Consider the following 20,038-nt stretch of genomic DNA (forward strand, 5'->3'; position numbering starts at 1 on the left):
ATCCGGCCAAAGCCGACCAACCTGGGGGGGAGGGGGGGTGGATCCTTCAGAGAAAATGAAGCGCTTCAATCCTGCGTGGAGATTCACCTGTGCTTTGAGAGGCTTTCTACAAAATCGCCTGTTAAAACAGTTTACACAGAGGGAGAAAAATTCTGAATTAGCCCAGCAAAATCACAAAGGGTTCTTCTATTGTCAGAAGAAAGAACACTCTGGAAGGCGGGCGTCTCACAAAGGATGAACTAACTTCAGTTATGGCTTTCACGACAATGAAATGAAATTCTAGTCATCTCTTTTCTTGTAAAAGACTATGCAGTGGGTCTGTGCGATCCTGCCCGGCTTACTGGGACCACAGACCTGTTCTGCGAGGCCCATGAAAATACAGACGTGGCCACAGCCCCAGCGCTTGGTCCTGGACCCCATGCTGTGCCTTCAGGTCCTGTGGGCAGCTTCGGAGCCACTGAGGCTCCAGTGTTTGGTTTTTCTCTCCTTCTGTTTTTTACCCTTTTACTGCTTACTTATTTTAATAATTTTTGAGTGTCCAGTTCAGTGGCATTCAGTACATTTACATTTTTATGCAGTGATCACCAGCATCCATCTCCAGAACTTTCTCATCATCCCGAATTGAAACTCTGTACCCATTAAACTATTTCTACCTATTCCTTCTGCTTCCCCAAGCCCTTGGCAACCACCATGATACCCTCCATCCCTATGAATTAGACAACTCTAGGTACCTAATATAAGTGGAATCTTACAGTGTTTGTCCTTTTGTGTCTGGTTTATTTCACTTAGCATGATGTTCTCCAGGCTCATCTATGTTGTAGCATGTGACAGGATTTCATTCATTTTTTTTTTTAAGGCTGAATAATATTCTCTTGTATGTGTAGATCACATTTTGTTTACCCATTCATCTGCAGGTGGACACTTGGGTTGCTTCCACCTTTTGGCTATTGTGAATAATGATGTGGAAATACATTGGTGTGGAAATACCTCTTGGAGTTCCTGATTCCAGTTCTTTTGTGCAGAGGGGAACTGCTGGATGGAATGATAATTCTATGTTTAATTTTTTGAGGAGCCTCTACACGTTTTCCATAGCAGCGGCACCATTGTATATTCCTACCAGGGGGATTGTGTTTGGTCTTAAAGCAAAGGCTAACAGCTGGGCTCAGCTTCTCTCTGTGGTCAGTATTCTCCCCAACTTTCAAAATACAGAATCTCCTTTCTGTTTCATCTTTTGTTTTGCCTTTATGACTCTGCACTGGGTCTTGTGCCAACCTGCTCCCAGCAAGGTTCTGCTTGTTCAGTGTTTTCCAGGGCCACTTCCTGTTGGGAGCCCCATTGGTAATATTGCTTTTTGTTGTTGTTGTTTTTGAGGAAGTGAGTGAAGGTAGCTAAGCCCTGGGGAATTTCTTACGTTGGCGTGCTCGAAACTACCTAGTACCCACATTCATTCACTGTAAGAAAAAGTGCCGTTTCGCTGCTAGCCCAGCAGCACACCTGTGCATTTGGAATAGACTTTATAGGAACCACTTTGCAAATAAACCTGGATCATCCGGCATAAAATAGATCAAAGTCACCCTGTGGCAGATCAAAGCCAGCAGGTGGGTGGGATGGCGCTGGGCGGCGTGCACAGGTCTGGCCGGATGGCTGTTAATGTGGACATCAGAGCCTTCGGTACTCAGGGGCAGACAGCTGCTGCCTAGAGCCCTTGACCCCCAACCCTGCCTCCCCCCAGGCCCGACTCCTGTCCCAGGACGCTGGCAAACAGGGGTTCTCCAGGGCCAGGCCCTGTGTTATTTCAGAATGCTTGGCACCATGCCGTACTCCTTTTTAAAACTTTCAGATATCATCCCGACGGAGGCTCGGACCCTCCCCTTGATGAGCTTCCCCTTCATTTCCCCTCTGTGGCCTCTGAAGTTGTCCAGGGAGAGCCCCAGAGACTCATTCACATCCTGGTCTGTGCGCGTGGCCTGGCACCCCTGTCCGTATGCACTGAGTCAGCCTGAAAACCACAGCATAAAAGGCCGAGTCCTGGGTTGGCCATTTAATAGCTGGGGGGCCTCGGGCGTGTCTGCGTGTTTGCTCATCTATAAAACAGAGTAATTACAATCCTTCCTTTGCAGGGTGATTGGGAATATTCCACGAGAGAATAGGTGTGGAAGCCCTTCGGTGACAAGGGACCACCACAAGAAACACACACGAGTCTGGGCTGATAGCTGGACCTGTGGGGGAAACACAGGAGCAGCCCTCCTAGGTTGAGTCTTAAGAAGTGGCACAGAGGGAAGAGGTTCTAACCTCTAAGGACCCAGCACCTTCGTCCTGAGAAATCGCTGCTCCTTCCGGCTGCACAGGCCAAGTGCGGGGCGCACCGCAGCACCCCGGAAGTGCAGCATCCACCTGCTGGGAAAGGGGTAGGCCACCCTGGGCAGTCTGGCCTTGGAAATGAGACCTTCAGTCACCAGTCACCTAGTGAAGGTCCTCAGAGTGCCAGGCCCTTGGTGACAATGGTGAGCAAAACCCCTGGGGCGACAGCAAGGCTTTGTGTTTAGGTGATCTAAACCCATGCCTTGCTCTACAGTTCTTCATCGAATGGGCTGATTTTGTTACTGAAGTGTAATTTCCCACGATTGAAGGAAAGGACCAGCTTGTCCTCCTTATGTTGTAGGTCTCTGCATCTTTGGTCTGATTCTAGAAAACGTTTGTGGCTTGTGTTTCTTTTCCTATGATAACCATTTCCCCTGACAAAGATAGCGATGTCTGGGTAGTAGCATCCCTGGGGGGCAGCGGAGATCAGTAATCATAAGCTGGAAAGTAACCAACACCCTCTGACGTGGTATGTTGACTCCGAGGCACCAACAAGGACATGCAAAGGACTTAAGTCCTCCACCCTGGAGTCACACAGACCAAACCTGTCTTGGCCTGACTTTTGTCAGGGGAAGGTACAGGAAAAAAAATCTACAAATCATTCAAAAGTGAAGTACAGATTTCTGTATTTTATGTATTCAGATTTCCTTCCAGCTGATTTAAGAGAAAGAGAATAGCTTCTGGTCTTCACCGGCAATTTGCATGCTGAGAAGGTTCAGCTGTCAGCAAGGCACTGCCTTCTTGAAGAACACTGCAAGCACCATGTGTGAACACAAGTGCCACACGGAGCTCGGCTTCCCTGCCACAGACGTGTGGTGACACTTCCAGAAAGGGAGGAAACAAAATCAGAGACAAAAATGCATACAGAAGTCTTTTATTTAACTTAAACCATGTAGTACTTAACTACTAGAAAAAAGCAGAGTAAGAGAAACTAAAGTTGCCTTAGCTTCAGCCATTCAAAATAGACAAAGTTTCTTTTTTCCCCCCATAATGTAAAGAATCCAGAGTATATCGCAATAACAGGAATAAATTCTTACAACAGAATATACAAAAACATTTTTGAAATTTTTTTCATCTACTGATTTTTTTTATATAAACAGAGGATTTTTTTTTAGGAATAATTTATACACAGAAAGTCATTTTATGTAACAAATTGGCCATGTTATTACCTTGTTTAAAACTTTTTTTAAAAAACTTTTTTTAAACAAGAAAACTCAGAAAATGCATTGTTTGCGATGCATCCATTCCATCGCACCTTCTGGTTTGATTTTTTTTTTAAATCCCAGAGGTAGACAAACTCTGGCAAATCTCTCACCCCAACCTCACTGGCTTAGAAAGCAGACAGGTGTTTCTGCCAGGCACCTCTTCCACCTGTGGATGTGTCTGTGCAACGCCAAACAGCTAAATGACAAGTTGAAAACAAAAACCAAATTGTTTCTGGACCTTTCTCCTACGTGGTGCAAAAATTCCAGATGTTTCCAATGATGGGGACATTGTGGACTTGGGTAGACATGGCCAATAATCCGTCAGGTGCTAGAGGACGTGGAATCAAACTTTCAAAAAATTAATTTTGTGTGTTGTAGCTTTTATTAAAAGGAATCTATTCTGCATTGGAAAAATGTTATCTTCGGTGTTCTGCCTTAAATAAAAATAAATACGTTCTCTTCCTTGTTAGAACAAGGCATTAATCATGACATGAGTCATGGAAGCCAATGGCCTGTGTGCCCCAGACTGTCATCTTTTGTGTGATCAATCTGTATGCTGTGATCATTCTGAAAACCATCATCTGTGCAGTCAAGTCTTCCCATCTCTATGGCATTGCATGACAATGACGACAGCCAGACCAACAAACCAGATGCTAACAGTGCCATGCACTGCTGGGCTGCAACACCTTTGCTGTTTCCATGGCCAATGAGGTTCTTGCCATCTGTTAGAGTCGCTACGCTCCAAAGGGAAATGACCAGTAACAGATGATCCCCTTCCCAACCAGAGGGTTCTGGAAGACCAAGATACTGAAGATACAGAACTACTTTTTAAATCATCATTCCTTTGTTATAAACTAGGGCACAAAGCATGGGGGGGAAAGAGGGTGAATCACGGCTTGGGTCAGGGTAAAATCCTTTTTTGGCATATTGTAAAGCTAGCTAGTAAACAGGTGTCCTAAAAAAATGAATCACAAACACACATTTGCACACACAGAGAAAAAAAGTGTCTTTAAATTATTTTCGGCAATTATAAACTACAAACATTTTATAAAATTATTCTATGTTCTTACAAAAACGCAATGAAACATTTAATTAGTTCTTGTAAACCAGATCTTCGTCAACTGACTACCCGTAATCTACTGGACTTGAGAGCCCTATTGAAAACGCTAATGAGTGACTAATTAAAACAATGTTTACCAGAAAGATGCAGACACACAAACATGGACATACAAATGAGTGATCATTATGTTCTTGTAGAAACGAAATAAAACAAAACCCTAAAGTCATGCCCCAGAACTGACAACTGATGAGTGCGATGTAGTTCGTGTTCTTGAACAATTTGACTTAAATCCGCAGTAAGTTTCCAGAGTAGGATGTTGGGTTTATTTGTTGAAACCAAATGCCCATGGATGACCGGCTGAGCCTTGATGTGGTCTGACACCTTCAGAAACCATCAAAATCAAAACATCGCCCACGCTTCTTCCAAGCCCTGCACCCTGCTGCTCGCAACGCAATCCTCCTCTTCATGTCGTGATCCCCGTGACAATGGTTTCCTACCGCCTGGTCATTCCACCATCAAGGCGTGCTCATTTCTCCAGGTGACCAACCAGCATGTAAGCTGGAGGCCAAAAATCCAACCCTCTGGCCTGTACAAGGTCTGTATCTTCAGCATCTCTGGCAACAGAGGTTCAATCTAAATAACATCCTCTCTTGAAGTTCTCATTTGTACTACCAACTACTTCAGAGTGGAGAAAGAAAGTTTGACTTTCATCACTGGTTCTTAAGGAGTGGATCTCTGGTCCACGTCTCCCAGCGCCGCTTAGCCCAGGAAATGAAAAGACAGCTGACAACATAAAGTAACATTAACAAAGAACAAACCCCAAACCTTCAGTGCGTTACTGGGACTGCTGGAACAGGCCAAGTCATACCATGGAGGGTGACTGTCAACCGGAGGGTGCCTATGATTTGGAAGGGAGTGGCCATCAACGCCATCTGGCCACCCTTGGAGGACCCAACAGTGACAGCTGAGGACCACACATGAGCATCTTTGCCTTCTCACCCACCTGAGCCCAGTGTGACTTTGCCACAGCAGCCACCCGCACACAGCCACCTGCCAACAGAGGCGGCTGCTGAGCAAGAAGCGTCAGTGGAACAAACTGGCCTAGAATCTGTCATCCAACCAAACAGAACACGCCCCTTCATACCGAGCATTCTGCCATTTGGTAGTTCCACAGTGACCACTCTTCTATTTTAAGGAGCCACTTTTCCTACCGTTGAAACATTGTTCCTGGTCATAAGAAACAGGCTGGAAGGAGGGGCCAGCGTTGGCCACGAACACGGTCTTCTATCTTCTAAGGAGGAATCTCATTCCCACTGCGTGTCAAAAGTCATGACATCCCATGAAGGAGACCCGGGGTGGTCTGGGTCTCACACAGCTCAAGTTCAACGTCGTCTCCAGACTACACCAGCTCCTGCTGCCTCAGGGGAAGGGCTGTGTGGGAGAATGTCTTAATGCTCACATCAATTCCATGATGTGCCTCAGTGGTTCATGTTACTTCAAGCAGTGTGAGCTGCTGTCAGGAGGAGGTTGCATGGAAAATGCCACAACTTAGCTTCGTAAGATTATTTGGAACACACAAAAGAGAAAAATCAAGAAGAGGTGGGAAATCAGCATGAAATTAGGCTAGAACTGTGGACAGATGATGCCTTGGTAGAGTCAAGGTGGGTGGGTTGGTCCACTAAAATGACTGCACCATCACACAAGCAAAATGTTCTCTTTTATTGAAGTGTTTCTGAAGCATTTGTTATGATGGGCACTACACTGTTAGTGTTTTCTTTCTACCTAAAGAAAAACCACCTACATAAAACTAAAACAAAATGACACCAACAACTTGGACAGTTTAAACAAAACCCTTATAACCAGCTGAATGATCTGTAGAAATCCAGTTGTGGAAACCGGTATGTATGTGCAAAAGAGAGGAGAGGCCACTATTCCAAGGGGTCACCTACAGTGTGGAAGAAGAAAACCCTGATCAAACGATGTTTGTCAAAGACCTTAAGATCCCCGGGGACTTGGGAGAGAGGGGTAAGTGTTCTCGCAGGAGGGAAAAGGCTCCTGACCTTAACTCAGTCCTGGAACTGGGAAGGAGCCAGTCACACTTGGGGAAAACCACCCACCGCGTTTCCAGATAAAAATCACCAGTGCCTGTAAGAGCAGCTTCTGGAAGCGGGAGAGTGCCGTCCACCCCTATGAGCAGCAGGACGGGCGGAGGCACAGCCCTGGTGGGAGGCTCGGTGCCGACCACTGGCCTGTCCAGCCCGGAGGTTTGGTAGGTCTGTTCCCCCCGGGGGTGGGGAGTTGAGAGGAGAGCAGTCTGGAGGGGACGGGCACCTCACTCCTGTGTGCATGCCACCTGGGCTCGGCTGTGATGCCAGGGACCTCTGCAAGCTGGCACAGAGGTCAGGTGGACCAAGCTCTCGAACTGCTGACGCAGCTGCGCCTTTGAATGGAACAAACGCAGCAACAGCGGCGGCAGGTGCCGGCCTCAGTGCGGGCCTCGTCCAGGGCTGCAACGGGCAGCAGCCGAGGGACGCAAACCACAGACACTGCACAACTGCACGTGGGATTCCCGCAGAGACCCACCGCCGCCCCGGGCACATTTTTGTCTCAAAACCAGGAGAACCGCTACTCTCTCAATGATGAAATTTGTTGGTCATTCAATCTGCATAAAATAGTCTGTTCCAAGGACAACCAGCCAGGGCAGCCGAGCTCCAGTGCCCTTCTCATCCTAACCCCTCACGATCTCTGAGAAAACCAAGTTAGAAGAAAGAACAAAAGCAACACGAAAGGAGACATCTCAGAAAAAGGCAAGCTGTCTGAAATGGGAGGAGAGGGGAGTGAGTGTTGCTTTGACCCCGGAATATTCAGCCTGTCCTCTCCCCGTGTCACCTGGGTGTGTAGCCTGTGGCGTGGATGAGGTTACCAGTATCAGCGGCCTATTGTCAGGTGCTAAGAAACGTGAGATGTATTCTTTTTGCTATATACACATATAAAAAATAAGAGTGAGGTAGATAAATGTTTGGGAAAAAAAAAAAAAACCAACATAAAACAAAAAACTGTCCTGTCTACACACACACGCACACAAACCCTTTCCTCAGTACTTAAACTCATAATGGGGCGTCTCTACAGTGATTGAAACTGGTATCACGAAATAAATTAAAAGAAAACTCCTACATATAATACCTTCTTAATTAACTTTTTTCTTTTTCTCTCTCTCTTTTAGTTTTCCTTTAAAAGGGAACCCGCTCTGGGTCAGGCTAGAGGAAGCAGTGAGACCGAAACTGCTGACAAGCAAAAAGCACTACAAACTTTCTTTTTTGTGTTTAATCTCCAGTCACAACTAGCAATTGCCATATTTTAGCTTTGTTCTCACTCATAATTTAAACATTTCCGCCCCAGAAGCAACTCTTGTGCTGTCATCACTCTGGTGAGAAGTGCTAAAAACTAAATAAAGCAAGACCCCAGGGCCCCCCGAGGACTTGGATTCCTGGCCGGGGCGGGAAAGCGAGGCCAGCGCCAGAGCTCGGGTCCCCTGGGAGGGGCAAAGGGGCTCCTGGGCCACCACGGCGTCTGCGCTGCCCGACCCGGTGCCCTGGCCGGCAGACCTGGCGCCGGCTTGTGCACACCCCTGAGGATGTCGCCCCGGGCCGGCTCAGACCCCGGCCACACTCCCCCAGGAGCGGAGGCGGCCCCTTGGGATGTTCTGGTTCTACAGGCAGGTAGGTGGGTCTGGCGAGGGTGGGGGCCGAAGGCCCGCTGGAGCCCGCCCTGCTGCACCCTTGGACTCAGCAGCTGTTTTTCGTGGGATGGATTAAATAGCCATTAAAAAAAAAATAGTCATCCAAATGCCTAGCATCTGCAGTTAAAACTGCTGTTGTACCCAAGAATTAAAAAAATATATATATGTGTGTGTCACAACCAAAATAAAGGCAAGGGAAAGAGAAGGTGAGGCTTCTCAACAACGGTGGATATAAACACTGAACGAGGACGTGCGAAATATTTAACCTTTTTTTTTCTGACCTGAGTTTGTATCATGTCTTGCACTGTAACAGACTCCAACGCCGCGTGAGGGCGGCCGGGGAGAGGGGCTGCGGCCCCCGGCTCCTTTCCGCCTCGTTCCCTCACCAGCCTCGTGCCCACAGAGCCTACGGGTTAGAAAACAACTAATGGGGCAGGTGGGAGCCGGGAGGGGAGGATGTATTTATAAAAAGGCATCAAACAGTTCATGGCAAATCATGTCGCAGAAGTATCAATGACCGGGAAAAGAGGAAGAGAGTCACGCGCTCTAGTACAAAAGCATAAGAAGTTTCTTGGAGTGAGCAGAAGGGAAGAGGGTAGACCTGAAGGTTTTCATAGATTAAATCCACAAAGATAAAGAACAAAAAAAATAGCAGCTTTTTTTTTTTTTCTGTACAGACGTATAGATGAATATCTGAACCGTAAAAAAGTTATAAAAGTGACACTAAAGACGATGTGTATGCAAATGTTTCATGGTCTAACATAGAACTGTAAGAGCCATGAAGAAGTCCTAGGAACAGAGGAAATGTCAACAAAGCTTAGAATGCTTGAATCCATTTAACTGCTTTTCTTCTCACTGTTGTGGTGGTGTTTGGATTTCTTTCCTTGCAAACCTGCAATAACGGTTGGGCTGAGTCCCTGGAAACCCCTTCCCTTCTGTGTCCTGGGGGCCGGGCAGGGGGCTGGGGCTGGGGCAGAGAGCAGGCATTCGTTTGGCCAGGACGCAGAGCCTGTCTTCCAGGCGCCTGCAGGGCCTGTTTCCTCCAGAATTCTCGGGGGCTGGGGGGCTGGTGGGGCAGGGAAGCCGGGGTTCAGCTTCTCCCCATCTTCACTGAGAGACAGTCCCATTGTGTCCAGCTCCCCACCATCATTACCTAGTCGAAAGCAATGAGACCTGTGTGAATGCGGACTTGAAGAGAACATCGGGACAGTCGGATGGAGTGCATCACCAGCGTGCCTCTCCCACGAGTGACAAGACACTGTGATCACCCTGGGCCTCTGGACATGAGGAAATCAGTGCAGGGATCGTGAGGGAGAAAGTTCAGGATTTTGGCAAAATTTGGCAGCGTTAAAATGGTAACAACCTTGGATGAACGATGGCCCTTTTTAAATTTCATATGTCCCCTAAAAAGGTTAAAGATACAGTTAAAAATTTCCATCTCAGTGTGTTTTTTATAAAGACCTACGGTGTCAGGCAGGTGTATGCAGGTGTCACGTGGGGCCACAGGGACAGCCATTTCTTCAATCTGATAAAAAGGGCTTCCCGGCCAGGCTGGCGGCAAATATTTTTCCATTATGAAGCAGAAAGAAAGAGAAAGGGGTGTGTGTGTGTGTTTGTGAGAAAGACAGAGAGAGAGAGAGAGCGGGGAGAGAAGATGGGAGGGACAGGAAGAGAGTTAGGAGACTGGATTCTCGAGTGTTCTGTTGCTATTAAGTGTTGTCATTAAGGTTCTTAAAGGCCCGTGTCAGTTAAGGGTTTGGGTTGGGAAATAAAAAGCTGCTTGCATATTGAAAAAAGGAACATCCCAAATGTGTTTACTGCAGAGAAGCTGTCTCCCGTGGGCAGCCATGGCAGTTCTGAAGATCCACTGAGGTACAGGAGGCTCACGAATAGATTGTTAAACTTCCTCTCTCCCCCCTCCCCGCCGCCGGGTGCACACGCGGTACTGTTTGCGCGGGGCCGGGATGCAGGCATCAGCAGGTCGAGGACTGGGGCAGCGGCAGCGCCCTCTCGTTCTTGCGGCCCCCGTTCATGTGCGCGTAAGGCTGTCTCTCGTCGAAGCTGGCGCGCAGGACCAGCACTCCAGGGCCCGGGCCGTTCTCGGCCTTGTGTCCTGAGTGTCTGTCGGGCAGTGGCAGGGAGGACGAGGAGGCCGAGGGGTCCAGGGGGACGCTCTCCATGTTCTCCGGCTCCAGGTCCAGCTCCTCCGGCTCCGGCGGCTTGTTCTCCTCGCTGTAGTAGAAGGAGACCTCCTGAAAGCCGGGCTCCATCTCGTCCTTGACGCTGCGGATGATCTCCAGGAAGGACGGCCTCATCTTGGGGTTGTACTGCCAGCACATGCGCATCAGCTCGAACCTGCGGTGCAGACAGACAGAAGGTGGGCCCGGACCGCAAGGCGCTGTGGTTTCCTCGCTTGTACGTGCGGGGAAAGAGCCCTGCCGCCCCTCCCAGTCCCCGCCGCTCTGCCCAGACAACCCAAGTGGCCTTCGGCTTCTCTTGCCCCATCTCCCACCCTTCCGGTCACTTAGCCCCAAACCCAGGACCCACCATGGTACAAAATCCAAACTCTCACTTCCTGAGAAGGACAAATCTAGCTTCACACAGGGTCTGTCCTAACAGGCATTATTTATGGTGACAACACTAGGGAATAAAAATAGCCAGCTTCCTATCTGAAGCAACTCTTGCAGCCACTGATGAAACATCGGTTCCAGAATTAGAACGCGGGAAACCTCCAGTTTCTCACCAATAAGGCTGATGAGTGAGCACAGCTTCCCTGACAGCGATCGCTGAGTCCCACCTATGCTATTTCTAAGCATCCTCGAGGTGCAGGGGCACCCCCGGCTGAGGGCCCAGGATGGAGGCAGTATGAGGCGCAGGGTTGTAGGAGGGGTGCACATATTCCCAGTTTGTCGTCTCAATCTCGCACCTGCTTGTGCCGTGCCCTGCACAGGCAGAGTCCCGGTCCATGATCTGGGCTATTGGGGACCAAACCAGAGTCCCTGTGTGGACCTGGGGCCAGGTCCCAACAAGCTAGTTGGGAGAAGCCTGGGCAGAGTCCCCTCCAGAAGCAAGGGCCAGGCAGAGGGCAGAGTGTGCAGCCCGGGCTGTGCCTCAAGTCTTGCCAGCTGGGCTACAACGATGACATCTGGACTGCAAACCTCTGTGAAGCCCTCAGAGTCACCGGGGCCAGAGGAGTCTCTCTGGCCAAAGACAGAGCCCCTCAGGAAAGCAGGAGGAGCACCGCTGCTGGTGCGACCAGGAAAGGCCTGGGCTTTGACGAGATTCCAGAGCGCAGCGAGATCAAGCTAGACAGGCCCTTGGAGCAAAGGCAAAGGTACCGGCTGGCCACAGCCATGGTGCAGGGCAGCCACAGTTCCGAGGAGGGATGGACCAGTGGCCTTCCCTCACATGAACATGAAATCCAAGTGCTTCCTTTCTACCTCTGTTGTCATCAGAAAGTTCTACTCCGTTGTTGTAAAATTCTGGCTAAAGAGATGCTTCTCAATAAAAGTGACCAAATGGAACTCCCCTTATCCAGGAAGCTCAGAGCACCCCAAACTGGCATCCAGACTTCTCTCAGGCCCATCACCTGACCAACAGGCCAGGGCACCTGGGGAGATTCCCAGGGGAGACCTCCCGATGGGACAGAAGTGTGTTGTGCGGCAAAGCTGGCCTGCGGAGAGAAGGGCTCCCTGCTGACCTGGCAGCTTCCTTAGAGGACATCGGGTAGGTCAGGTCAGGTGGCCAGTATGTGACCTTGAGAGGGAGGCAGGCCTCGGTGAGATGAAGAACCATCCAGAATTCAACGTTTCTAGACTAGGGTCAGCATGTTACAGCAGGGCCAAACCCGGTCTGCTGCCGGTTTTTACAAATTGAGTTTTATGGTGACAGAGCCAAGGCCCCTCGTTTACATACTGTCCTCTGTCCCCTCATTTGCATACTGTCTGCGGCTGCTTCCCAGCTACAATGGCCAGTTGAGTAAGTAGCTAGAACAGAGACTGCTTGGCCTGCAAGCCTGAAATGCTTACTGTGCAGCCCTTTACAGAGAGTTTGCTGACCCTGCTCTGGTGGAGAAAGAACTGGACGAAATCGATGGCTGAGTTGATTCTTGTCCCCTGTCAACTGACCCACCTGCACAGGGCCCCAGCCCTAATCGCACGGTTAACGTCAGTTACCATCCCAGGTGGTGCAGCTAGGCGCCAGGCAGAGAGGGTGGTGTGTATGGGAGCTACTTTTATCCTCGCAAATCCATGAAGCAGGTGCTATTTGTTATAATATATCCCCATTTTATAGATAAGGAAACTGAAGCACCAGGAGATTAAATCGGTTGTCCCAGGTCATAAGCCAGTGAGGGTGGGGCTGATGGAGTTCTCTGTGACACGGCACAGCTGCACCCTGATGGTCACTTTGGGGAAAGGAGTTTTCTCTTAACCTAAACAAGAGTAACCTCGATCCCACCAGGAGGCCTTCCCTCTTCCAGCTGTCCACTGGACAGTCACAGACGTCATAGGCGTTTGACTTGCAGGATGAACTGGCAGCTCATCTGTTGTGTCCCTCTCTGGTCAGGCGGTAAACAAGCCTGCCTTCCCACACCCCCATCACTCCTAAGGAAAAGGAGCGGGAACACAAATTCAAGTGGGCCATAAATACATGACATGCATCTCTGGGGCTGGGCTGCAACTTCCCCTCCGGCTGACCGACCTACCCCTGAATAGACGCGCAGCCGGGGCTGGGAACATGAGATGTGCCTGGCTCTGTGCCCTGCGGCCGGGGGCTGAGGAGGTGCCACCGGCAGGGCAGTGATACGGTGACATCAGCACAAATAAGCCATGTGATGCCTCTTGTAAACCATTCCAGAGTCACAGCCCTTCCAGGGCTGCCCATAAAAGGAAGTCTTTTCTACTCTGCGGGATTTGAGACCTTGTTTACACTATTTCCACACAAAAACTCTCCAGTAGACTTTAGAAGGATTTACGAGCTGATAAAACTCTTCTTTTAAAAAGTGCATTTTTTACCACGGGTCAGCTCTGGTCAGTCCAGAGCTGTCCTTCACGTGAGGCTTTCTGTTCAGGGGGTGCACACCCAGCCCTGGGAGCATTGAGCGCACCCAGGTGCCGTGCACTCCCACCCCTTGCTAGCCCCAACGCCCGAACCGGACAGGCTGCGATCAGCGTGGGATGTCGCGAGCCCAGGTGCACCGGGGCACGCCCACATGCTGTCGGGCGTCAGCACAGCCCAGCGTCACCTCTCACGACAGAGAGAGGGACTCCAGGACACGCCGTGTGTGCCCCTCTCCCAGCGGCCCTGCACTGCCAGCGCCGTCTCAGGAACCCCTGCTCAGCCAGGAGCGGCCGTGGGACGGTGTGGCTCCTGTGCTGTAGCAAAGCTCGCCCCAGGGCTTGCAGGCTGCGAGCGGCCACTCCTGCCTGTTTGGATCCTATTCAACCACTCGATTCCCGCAAAACCAGCCTGGGATTCCCAGCAACCGGGAAAAACCATGCTCGAAACTTGCAAAAACAATCTGACTCTACTGAGTTTGTTTCAGATTCATCTATGAGTTGATGACTCTGGGCTAAAAAGTTCAAATTCCTTCCCAAATCCTGCACACTGAAGACTTCCCTGGCAACGGTCTTGACAAGTGGAGTTGTGGAAATGTCACCAGCATAACAAATGGCTTCTTCCCCTGGGGTTTTTATGGCTCAGTTCACACCTCTGCCCTGGCCCTTTCCCCACGGCATTAGAGCCAGGGCCTTTCAGGTCACCACAGCCACGAAAGCTTGGACAACACCTGTCTCATCTTTGTGACCCGAGCAGTTGGCACACTCCAGAGTGGCCCAACAGCATTGTTGGTGTTAAGTGCCAAGATCTGAGCACAAAAGGGGGTTGAAGATGGGCTCTGTCATGAATTTGAAACATGGACCCAGTAGGAAACCGCAACCCAAATCTGATCTCATGATACATGCTCAACTAATTTAAACCGAGTCATGGTGTTGAGACCCAGAGACCTAACACCCTGTGGCCTGGGCCGTGGAGTCTTTCACTCTTGTCACATCGAGGGTGGCTTTGGCTACTTCCTGATGCTGAGGTGAAGCCCACCAGCAGCCACTGCACCTGACAGTGCCTGTTCAGGCCTCAGACCACACAGCTCCAGCGTGCTGTCCTACCTGAGACCTGGCTGAGACACTGAGACCCTGACCAAGTGCCAGGACACTCACGAGGGCTCAGCTGACTCGCTGCTCCTCCAGGACAAACAGATCCATTCTTTCACTTCTTACAACAAACCACCTCCTCTCCCAGAGCTCTTCTTCCTCACATAAGCTCATCAGTCGATTCAGAAGGACAACACAGACACTCCCTATGAGCCCAACTTGCCTCCTTTCACTTTGTTCTTCTCTTAGAAGGGAGAAAAATCTGCCCAGGGGGTTATAGATGGCAAAGCAGAAATGCCTCCTGCATTACTCATTCAACGTGTAAGAATAACCTCTTCGTGTGAATTTCCTTGTCACTCTATGCTGGGAATAGGAAGTGCACTGCCTTTCCCATGGCAGGTGGGCACCTTCCCAGGCCTCTTAAGTTAATATTAAAACCCCAGTCACTTGGAGGTGGATCAACTTTAAGAGTCCCACATTTCTCACAAACATCTACCTGAGTCAAAGAGAAAGCACAGAGCAACACCTCCCTCCTGCCCAGCCCCAACCCACAGGAGCAAAATTCATGCCTGCTTTCATGGGCTGTTCCTCGGCTTGCTGAAGCCTCACTGATTCTGGCACCGGCCTCTACTCTGGCACCATGCACCTTGATGCAAATGCAGTGGGCGTTAGTCCTTACACTCCATTACATTTTGACTCTAAAGGAAGATTGTTCTTATAATGGGCTGGTAAGAATACAGCAGCCACACTATTCAAAGTAAAGAGCAGGTGGTCGGTCACCTGGGAGGGACACTGGGGGAGGCAGCCAGGATCGAGGACACCCAGTGGTTCTCACATCTCCACATAAACCCCTCCTACATCATGTAGCCTAGGAGAGATGGAGATGGTGGAAACCTCGGAGTGTGATTTCACAAGCTGGGTCAGAGATGGTGCTGCGGCTTCTGCTCTGGGCCCAAATGGTTTATCCTGGGACAGGGCCGGCGAACTCTGGGTCAAATCTGGCCTGCTGCCTGATTTTGTAAGGCCTATGAGCTAAGAATGCCTTTCAGACTTGTAAATGGTTGAAAACATTCAAAATAAGAATATTCTGTGACACCATGTAACTGATATGGAATTCATTTTCAGTATCTAAAAATAAAGTTTTATTGGAACAGAACCATGCTCATTTATATGATACCTACGGCTGCTTTTGCACCACAGTGGCAGAGCTGAGTAGTTGCAATCAAGATCCTATGGGACCACGTGCTAAAAATGTTTATTAGCTGGCCTTTCAGGGAAAGTCTTCCAAGCTCTGCTCTAGGGGAAGCGAGCTGCGTGTCCTGGGGACACTCAAGCAGTCTACCGGGCAGGGGGGTGGGGGAGCATATAGAGATTGAGGCCTCAGGTTGGGGACAGCCACCTCAGTGCAGCCTCCACCTTGGAAGTGGACCTGGCAGCCCCAGGCAAGCCTTCAGATGACCATGGCTCTGGCTGGCCACTAGACTACTGCAACCTGAAGGGCTCTAAGCCCGCGCCAGCCAGCTAGGCTGCTCCTGGACGCCTTCCCTTTAAGAACCTCTGTGCATTAACAAATGTTTACTATTGCTTTCAACTGTTAGGTTTTGGCTAACAGTTATTTATTAATAAATTATCAATAAATATTGTAGTAAAAAACTAAAACAGGTGGGGAGAACGAGAATGTCTATGCTGGGCAAGAAAATGCACCAAGGGACCTTTCCAGCGTCTCCCAACTTTGAGTTGTGGAATTCTGAAGAGGAGGTGGGAAGTCTCTTTGATGAGACATCCAGGAAACTCAGTGTCCCCGTGTCCCCATGTGCTGCCCCCTGAGAAGAGGAGCCTCTCATATCTGTGGCCCTACCCTGCTGACCATACCCAGGCCCAGGATGCTGGCTGACTTCCTCATTCCAGCCCTGCCCAGATGGGACTGTGGGACCCCCCCATATACTAGCTGACATGAGGATCCTTCTTGCAGCCGTCTTTCCTAATTCCACACAGGTGTCCAGGGGATAGGCCATGCTTCAGCTAACAAATGTTCAGAAGCAGCAGTGAGTGTCTGCCCAGCTAATCCACTCCTGAAGCTCAGGGGTGCTGCCTGGTGTCCTCCTACCCCATGTTCCCTCCAGCAGCACAGCAGAGTCGGGGGATGAGGCGCCACGACCTCTCCTTAGAGCGCAGGGGTTCAGTCTGGGTAGTGACACTCAAAGTGCTTTGCAATAAAAATAAAACGTTGTTTTGTTGATAAGGACCAGGGTTTCTGTTTCTGAGACTGGAATTCAAAAGACGGTCTCCAAGACTCCTGCCCCATAATATCCCTGCACGTGACTACGGGTAGGACTTGCGAACGTGAGACAATATTCCACTCCTTTAATTAGGCTTCTAATCAGTTGACTTAGAACAGACTTAAAACAGTTACTTAAAACAGAGATTATCCCGAGGGGACCCAAGTTAATCAGGTACAAAACAGTAAAAGCAGCAGAGAGATCCTCTTGTTGGCCTTGGTCTCCGGGAGTAGAAAGCAGTCCCCAGCTGACAGGTGCCAAGAGCACGGACCTCGGTTCTGCAAACACAAAATTCTGCCAACAACCCGAAGGATGCCGAAGATGACCCTGAGCCTCCGACAAATGACCACAGACCCCTGACACCTTGATTTCAGCCCCTTGGGACCCTGAGCAGAGGAGCCAGTACACCTGGGTCTGCATTCCTGGCCCACAGACACCGTGAAAAACCAAACGAACACAACTCTCATGGCTGCTAGGACCCCCTTTCCTTGTGTCCACCAGACACGCATGTCTGCCTCACAGCTGTGATCATCCTGCCACCGCGGGGCCCAGCCTGAGTCCACGGCTGCGAGGCTGGGAGGATAGGCAGGTGGGAAGATCTGGGTGTCTTTCACAGATGTAATGACAGCCCAACAATTCTCAGGGTCCTTCCCACAGTGAAGCCAACCCTGTCCTGTAAGGCAATTCTGCAAATCTCCTGATGTGGTCCCAAAACACTAGTGGGAGCTACCTTCATGTTCACCTGTCAGGATCCAGAAGAATCCCTGAACCCTGCCTTCATGAGCATATCAAAAACAAATCCACTGCCGCCAGCCTGTGCCTGTCGTGCACCTGACCCCTGACCGGAACACCTCCGCACCCTCCTCACGCTTGCTACAGGCACCTTCGCCAGGCAGCTCCACTTAAGCAGTGCCGACCCCACCGAGCCACAGAGCAGCACAGCCAGGGGACGGTAGAGCAGGTCCTCCATCAAAAGGGGGGACTGCCCCAAGGAGCACTGAGCGGCGAGGCCCAGGAGGCATCACGGACACCTTCTCCCTCTCTGGCAAAGCTCAGCAACTAAACGCGGCAAGGGGCCCTTTCGGTAGGGGTGAGGGGTGAGCAGACAGGCTCACCAGCACCCAAAGCTGGGCGTGCCCAGGGCGACGTCTGCAGCGAGAGGCCAGGTCAGCCGCGCTCCAGGTCCATCCTGGTCACTAGGATGCTGTTGCTGAGACGGTTTATGACTTTTTGCAAACACTCAGAAAAGAAACCTTGGGTGAGGGAGGGGTGAACCCCAGCCTGGTGGCACCATCTGAAAGTTCACCGCGCGTGGTGTGAGCAGGAGCCCCGCCCACAAAGCACTGTGCACCACGACTCGCTGCAGTTCTCTCCGGCTCAAGTTCCACTTTAGAGTAGTTCTTGCCTTTCTTTTTAAAAGGCCATCGTCTCACATAGACAGAGGAAGGACTGCTTTAGTCAAGTATTTCCCAGAGATGTTTGGCCTGAGCAACCACAATGCGAGCTACAAATCACCACTAAAGGGTGAAGGAACCGGGGCGGAACCCGGGCACCTGCCTGAAGGCACAGGTTCTGCTCAACCTCACTCCTTCCAAGAGGATGAACGCTCCTGTACACCACTCCTGCCCACCCCCAGGCCACAGAGAACAGCCCCCCAGATTTACTGATCTCACGTGGCCCTGGAAAACAGTGACTGGTGAAAAGAAATCAGAAGAGCACCGAGGGGGCCCAGGAAATACGCACAGCATGTCGGGGCAGTTGTCCGGCTTGTCCAGAAGGCCGCCCTCCATGACGAAGCGAAGGACTTGCTCGTTGGACAAGCCCTGGTAGGGCTGCTCGGCCAGCGTGGCTATCTCCCAGAGGACCACCCCAAAGGACCTGCAGCAAAAAGAAACGTGAGCAACTCAGAAAGGGACAGCTGGACCACACCATACCCTCTTTTCCAGCATTCCTTCACGCTCTGGCACTGAAAAACGGTGCCATGGCGATGGCGCCTGGCAGACGGTGCCATGGCGATGGCGCCTGGCAGACGGTGGGCCAGGCCCTGGGCTAAGTGTGGGACATCGTCCACCCTCCTCTGCTGCCCGTTCCCTGTAACCTCAGCCCTGGTGGCAGAGCTGAGGAAGCTCATGTCAGGGGAGATTTTAGCATCCCCTGTGTCGTTAGGAAGCCTTGATCTCCGATTTGAACCCAGAGCACACTGTGTTCAGTACTTAGTCCCAGCCATTTGCCAGGCATTTGCTCTAGCTCAAGAATAATAGAATGCAGACCCCAGGCCCTAGCCTGGACGTTGGTTTAGTAACCCTGCACAAGGCCTGGGCCAATTGAGCCTTTCTAAGACGTTCCCAGGTGATTCTTATGATCAGAGTTCTGGAAACCTCCACTAAAGTGGTTCTCAATGCACTGGTGGCATAGGAGAATTTCTTGGTAAGTTTTTAAAACAGACTGAGGCCTGGGCCCCCAAGAGAAGAACTGATCTGGCTAATCTGGGACGAAGGCCTTGGCCCTGTAACATTTAAAGGCTCCATGGGGATCTTGAGGTCGAGTCGGGCTAAGGGAGAAGAGAACCCCTGCCCCCAATGGAGCTCAGAAGCTGCCAGACCTGAAGGCCTCTCTCTGTCCCATGGGTGGGGACTCGGGGTGGGCTGCTCTGGCCAGCGGGAAGAGTCTTGGACAACAGAGTCCTCCTGCACAGAGGCTGGAAACAAAGCTGCATGCAGAGCGGGGGGGGGGGGGGGGGCGCAATGCTGCCACGCATGAGGTTTCGCCTGTCAGTTTAGAAGATCAAACTACCGAAAAACAAATTAAAACAGATACTCCACGTACGCAAAAATTTCAGATAGATAATGTTTAAAAAAATCAATGCTGGAATCTGCAAAATAAACCTGCCTTCTCCAGGCAAATTTCCATCACTCCCAGCCTCCCTGGCCTACGTGCCTCTGCACTTGGGCCCCTGTGGTGCAATACAGCAGGCTGCATGTCACCAAGCAGCCCGGGGGGCTTCCGACTGGCCCTGCTGCAGCAAAAACCGGGGGTCAGGGTATCTCCCACTGAGTGCTCTCGGGATCCTGCCCTCGCACCCAAGCCCAGAGGGCTCTGATTCTGTCTCAGAACATTTGCCACTGCTTCAGCTACTCTCCACAAACAAAAGGTCTTTGTACAAATAATTGGCACTACAAGCGGATGTCAGACAGGAACTTAACAATCAGGGGACTGACCAACCCAAGGTCCTTTTTAACTGATAG

General features: G+C 50.6%; 1 protein-coding gene across 3 annotated transcripts in view; it reads right to left on the reverse strand.

The window, feature by feature from the left end:
* Positions 1-3,219: 3,219 nt before the first annotated feature.
* The window catches only part of IGF1R (insulin like growth factor 1 receptor), a 291,232-nt gene continuing 274,413 nt past the window's right edge, over positions 3,220-20,038 (reverse strand). For all 3 annotated transcript variants that reach the window (XM_012764522.2, XM_012764524.2, XM_076004800.1), the window contains exons 20-21: positions 18,537-18,671; positions 3,220-10,720 (exon numbers count right to left, since the gene is read on the reverse strand). In XM_012764522.2, the coding sequence (XP_012619976.1) occupies positions 10,339-10,720; positions 18,537-18,671 (517 nt within the window). In that variant the 3' untranslated portion in view covers positions 3,220-10,338. The remainder of the gene's footprint in view (positions 10,721-18,536; positions 18,672-20,038) is intronic.

This window comes from Microcebus murinus, chromosome 7, assembly GCF_040939455.1.
Source record: "Microcebus murinus isolate Inina chromosome 7, M.murinus_Inina_mat1.0, whole genome shotgun sequence".
Lineage (NCBI taxonomy): Eukaryota > Metazoa > Chordata > Mammalia > Primates > Cheirogaleidae > Microcebus > Microcebus murinus.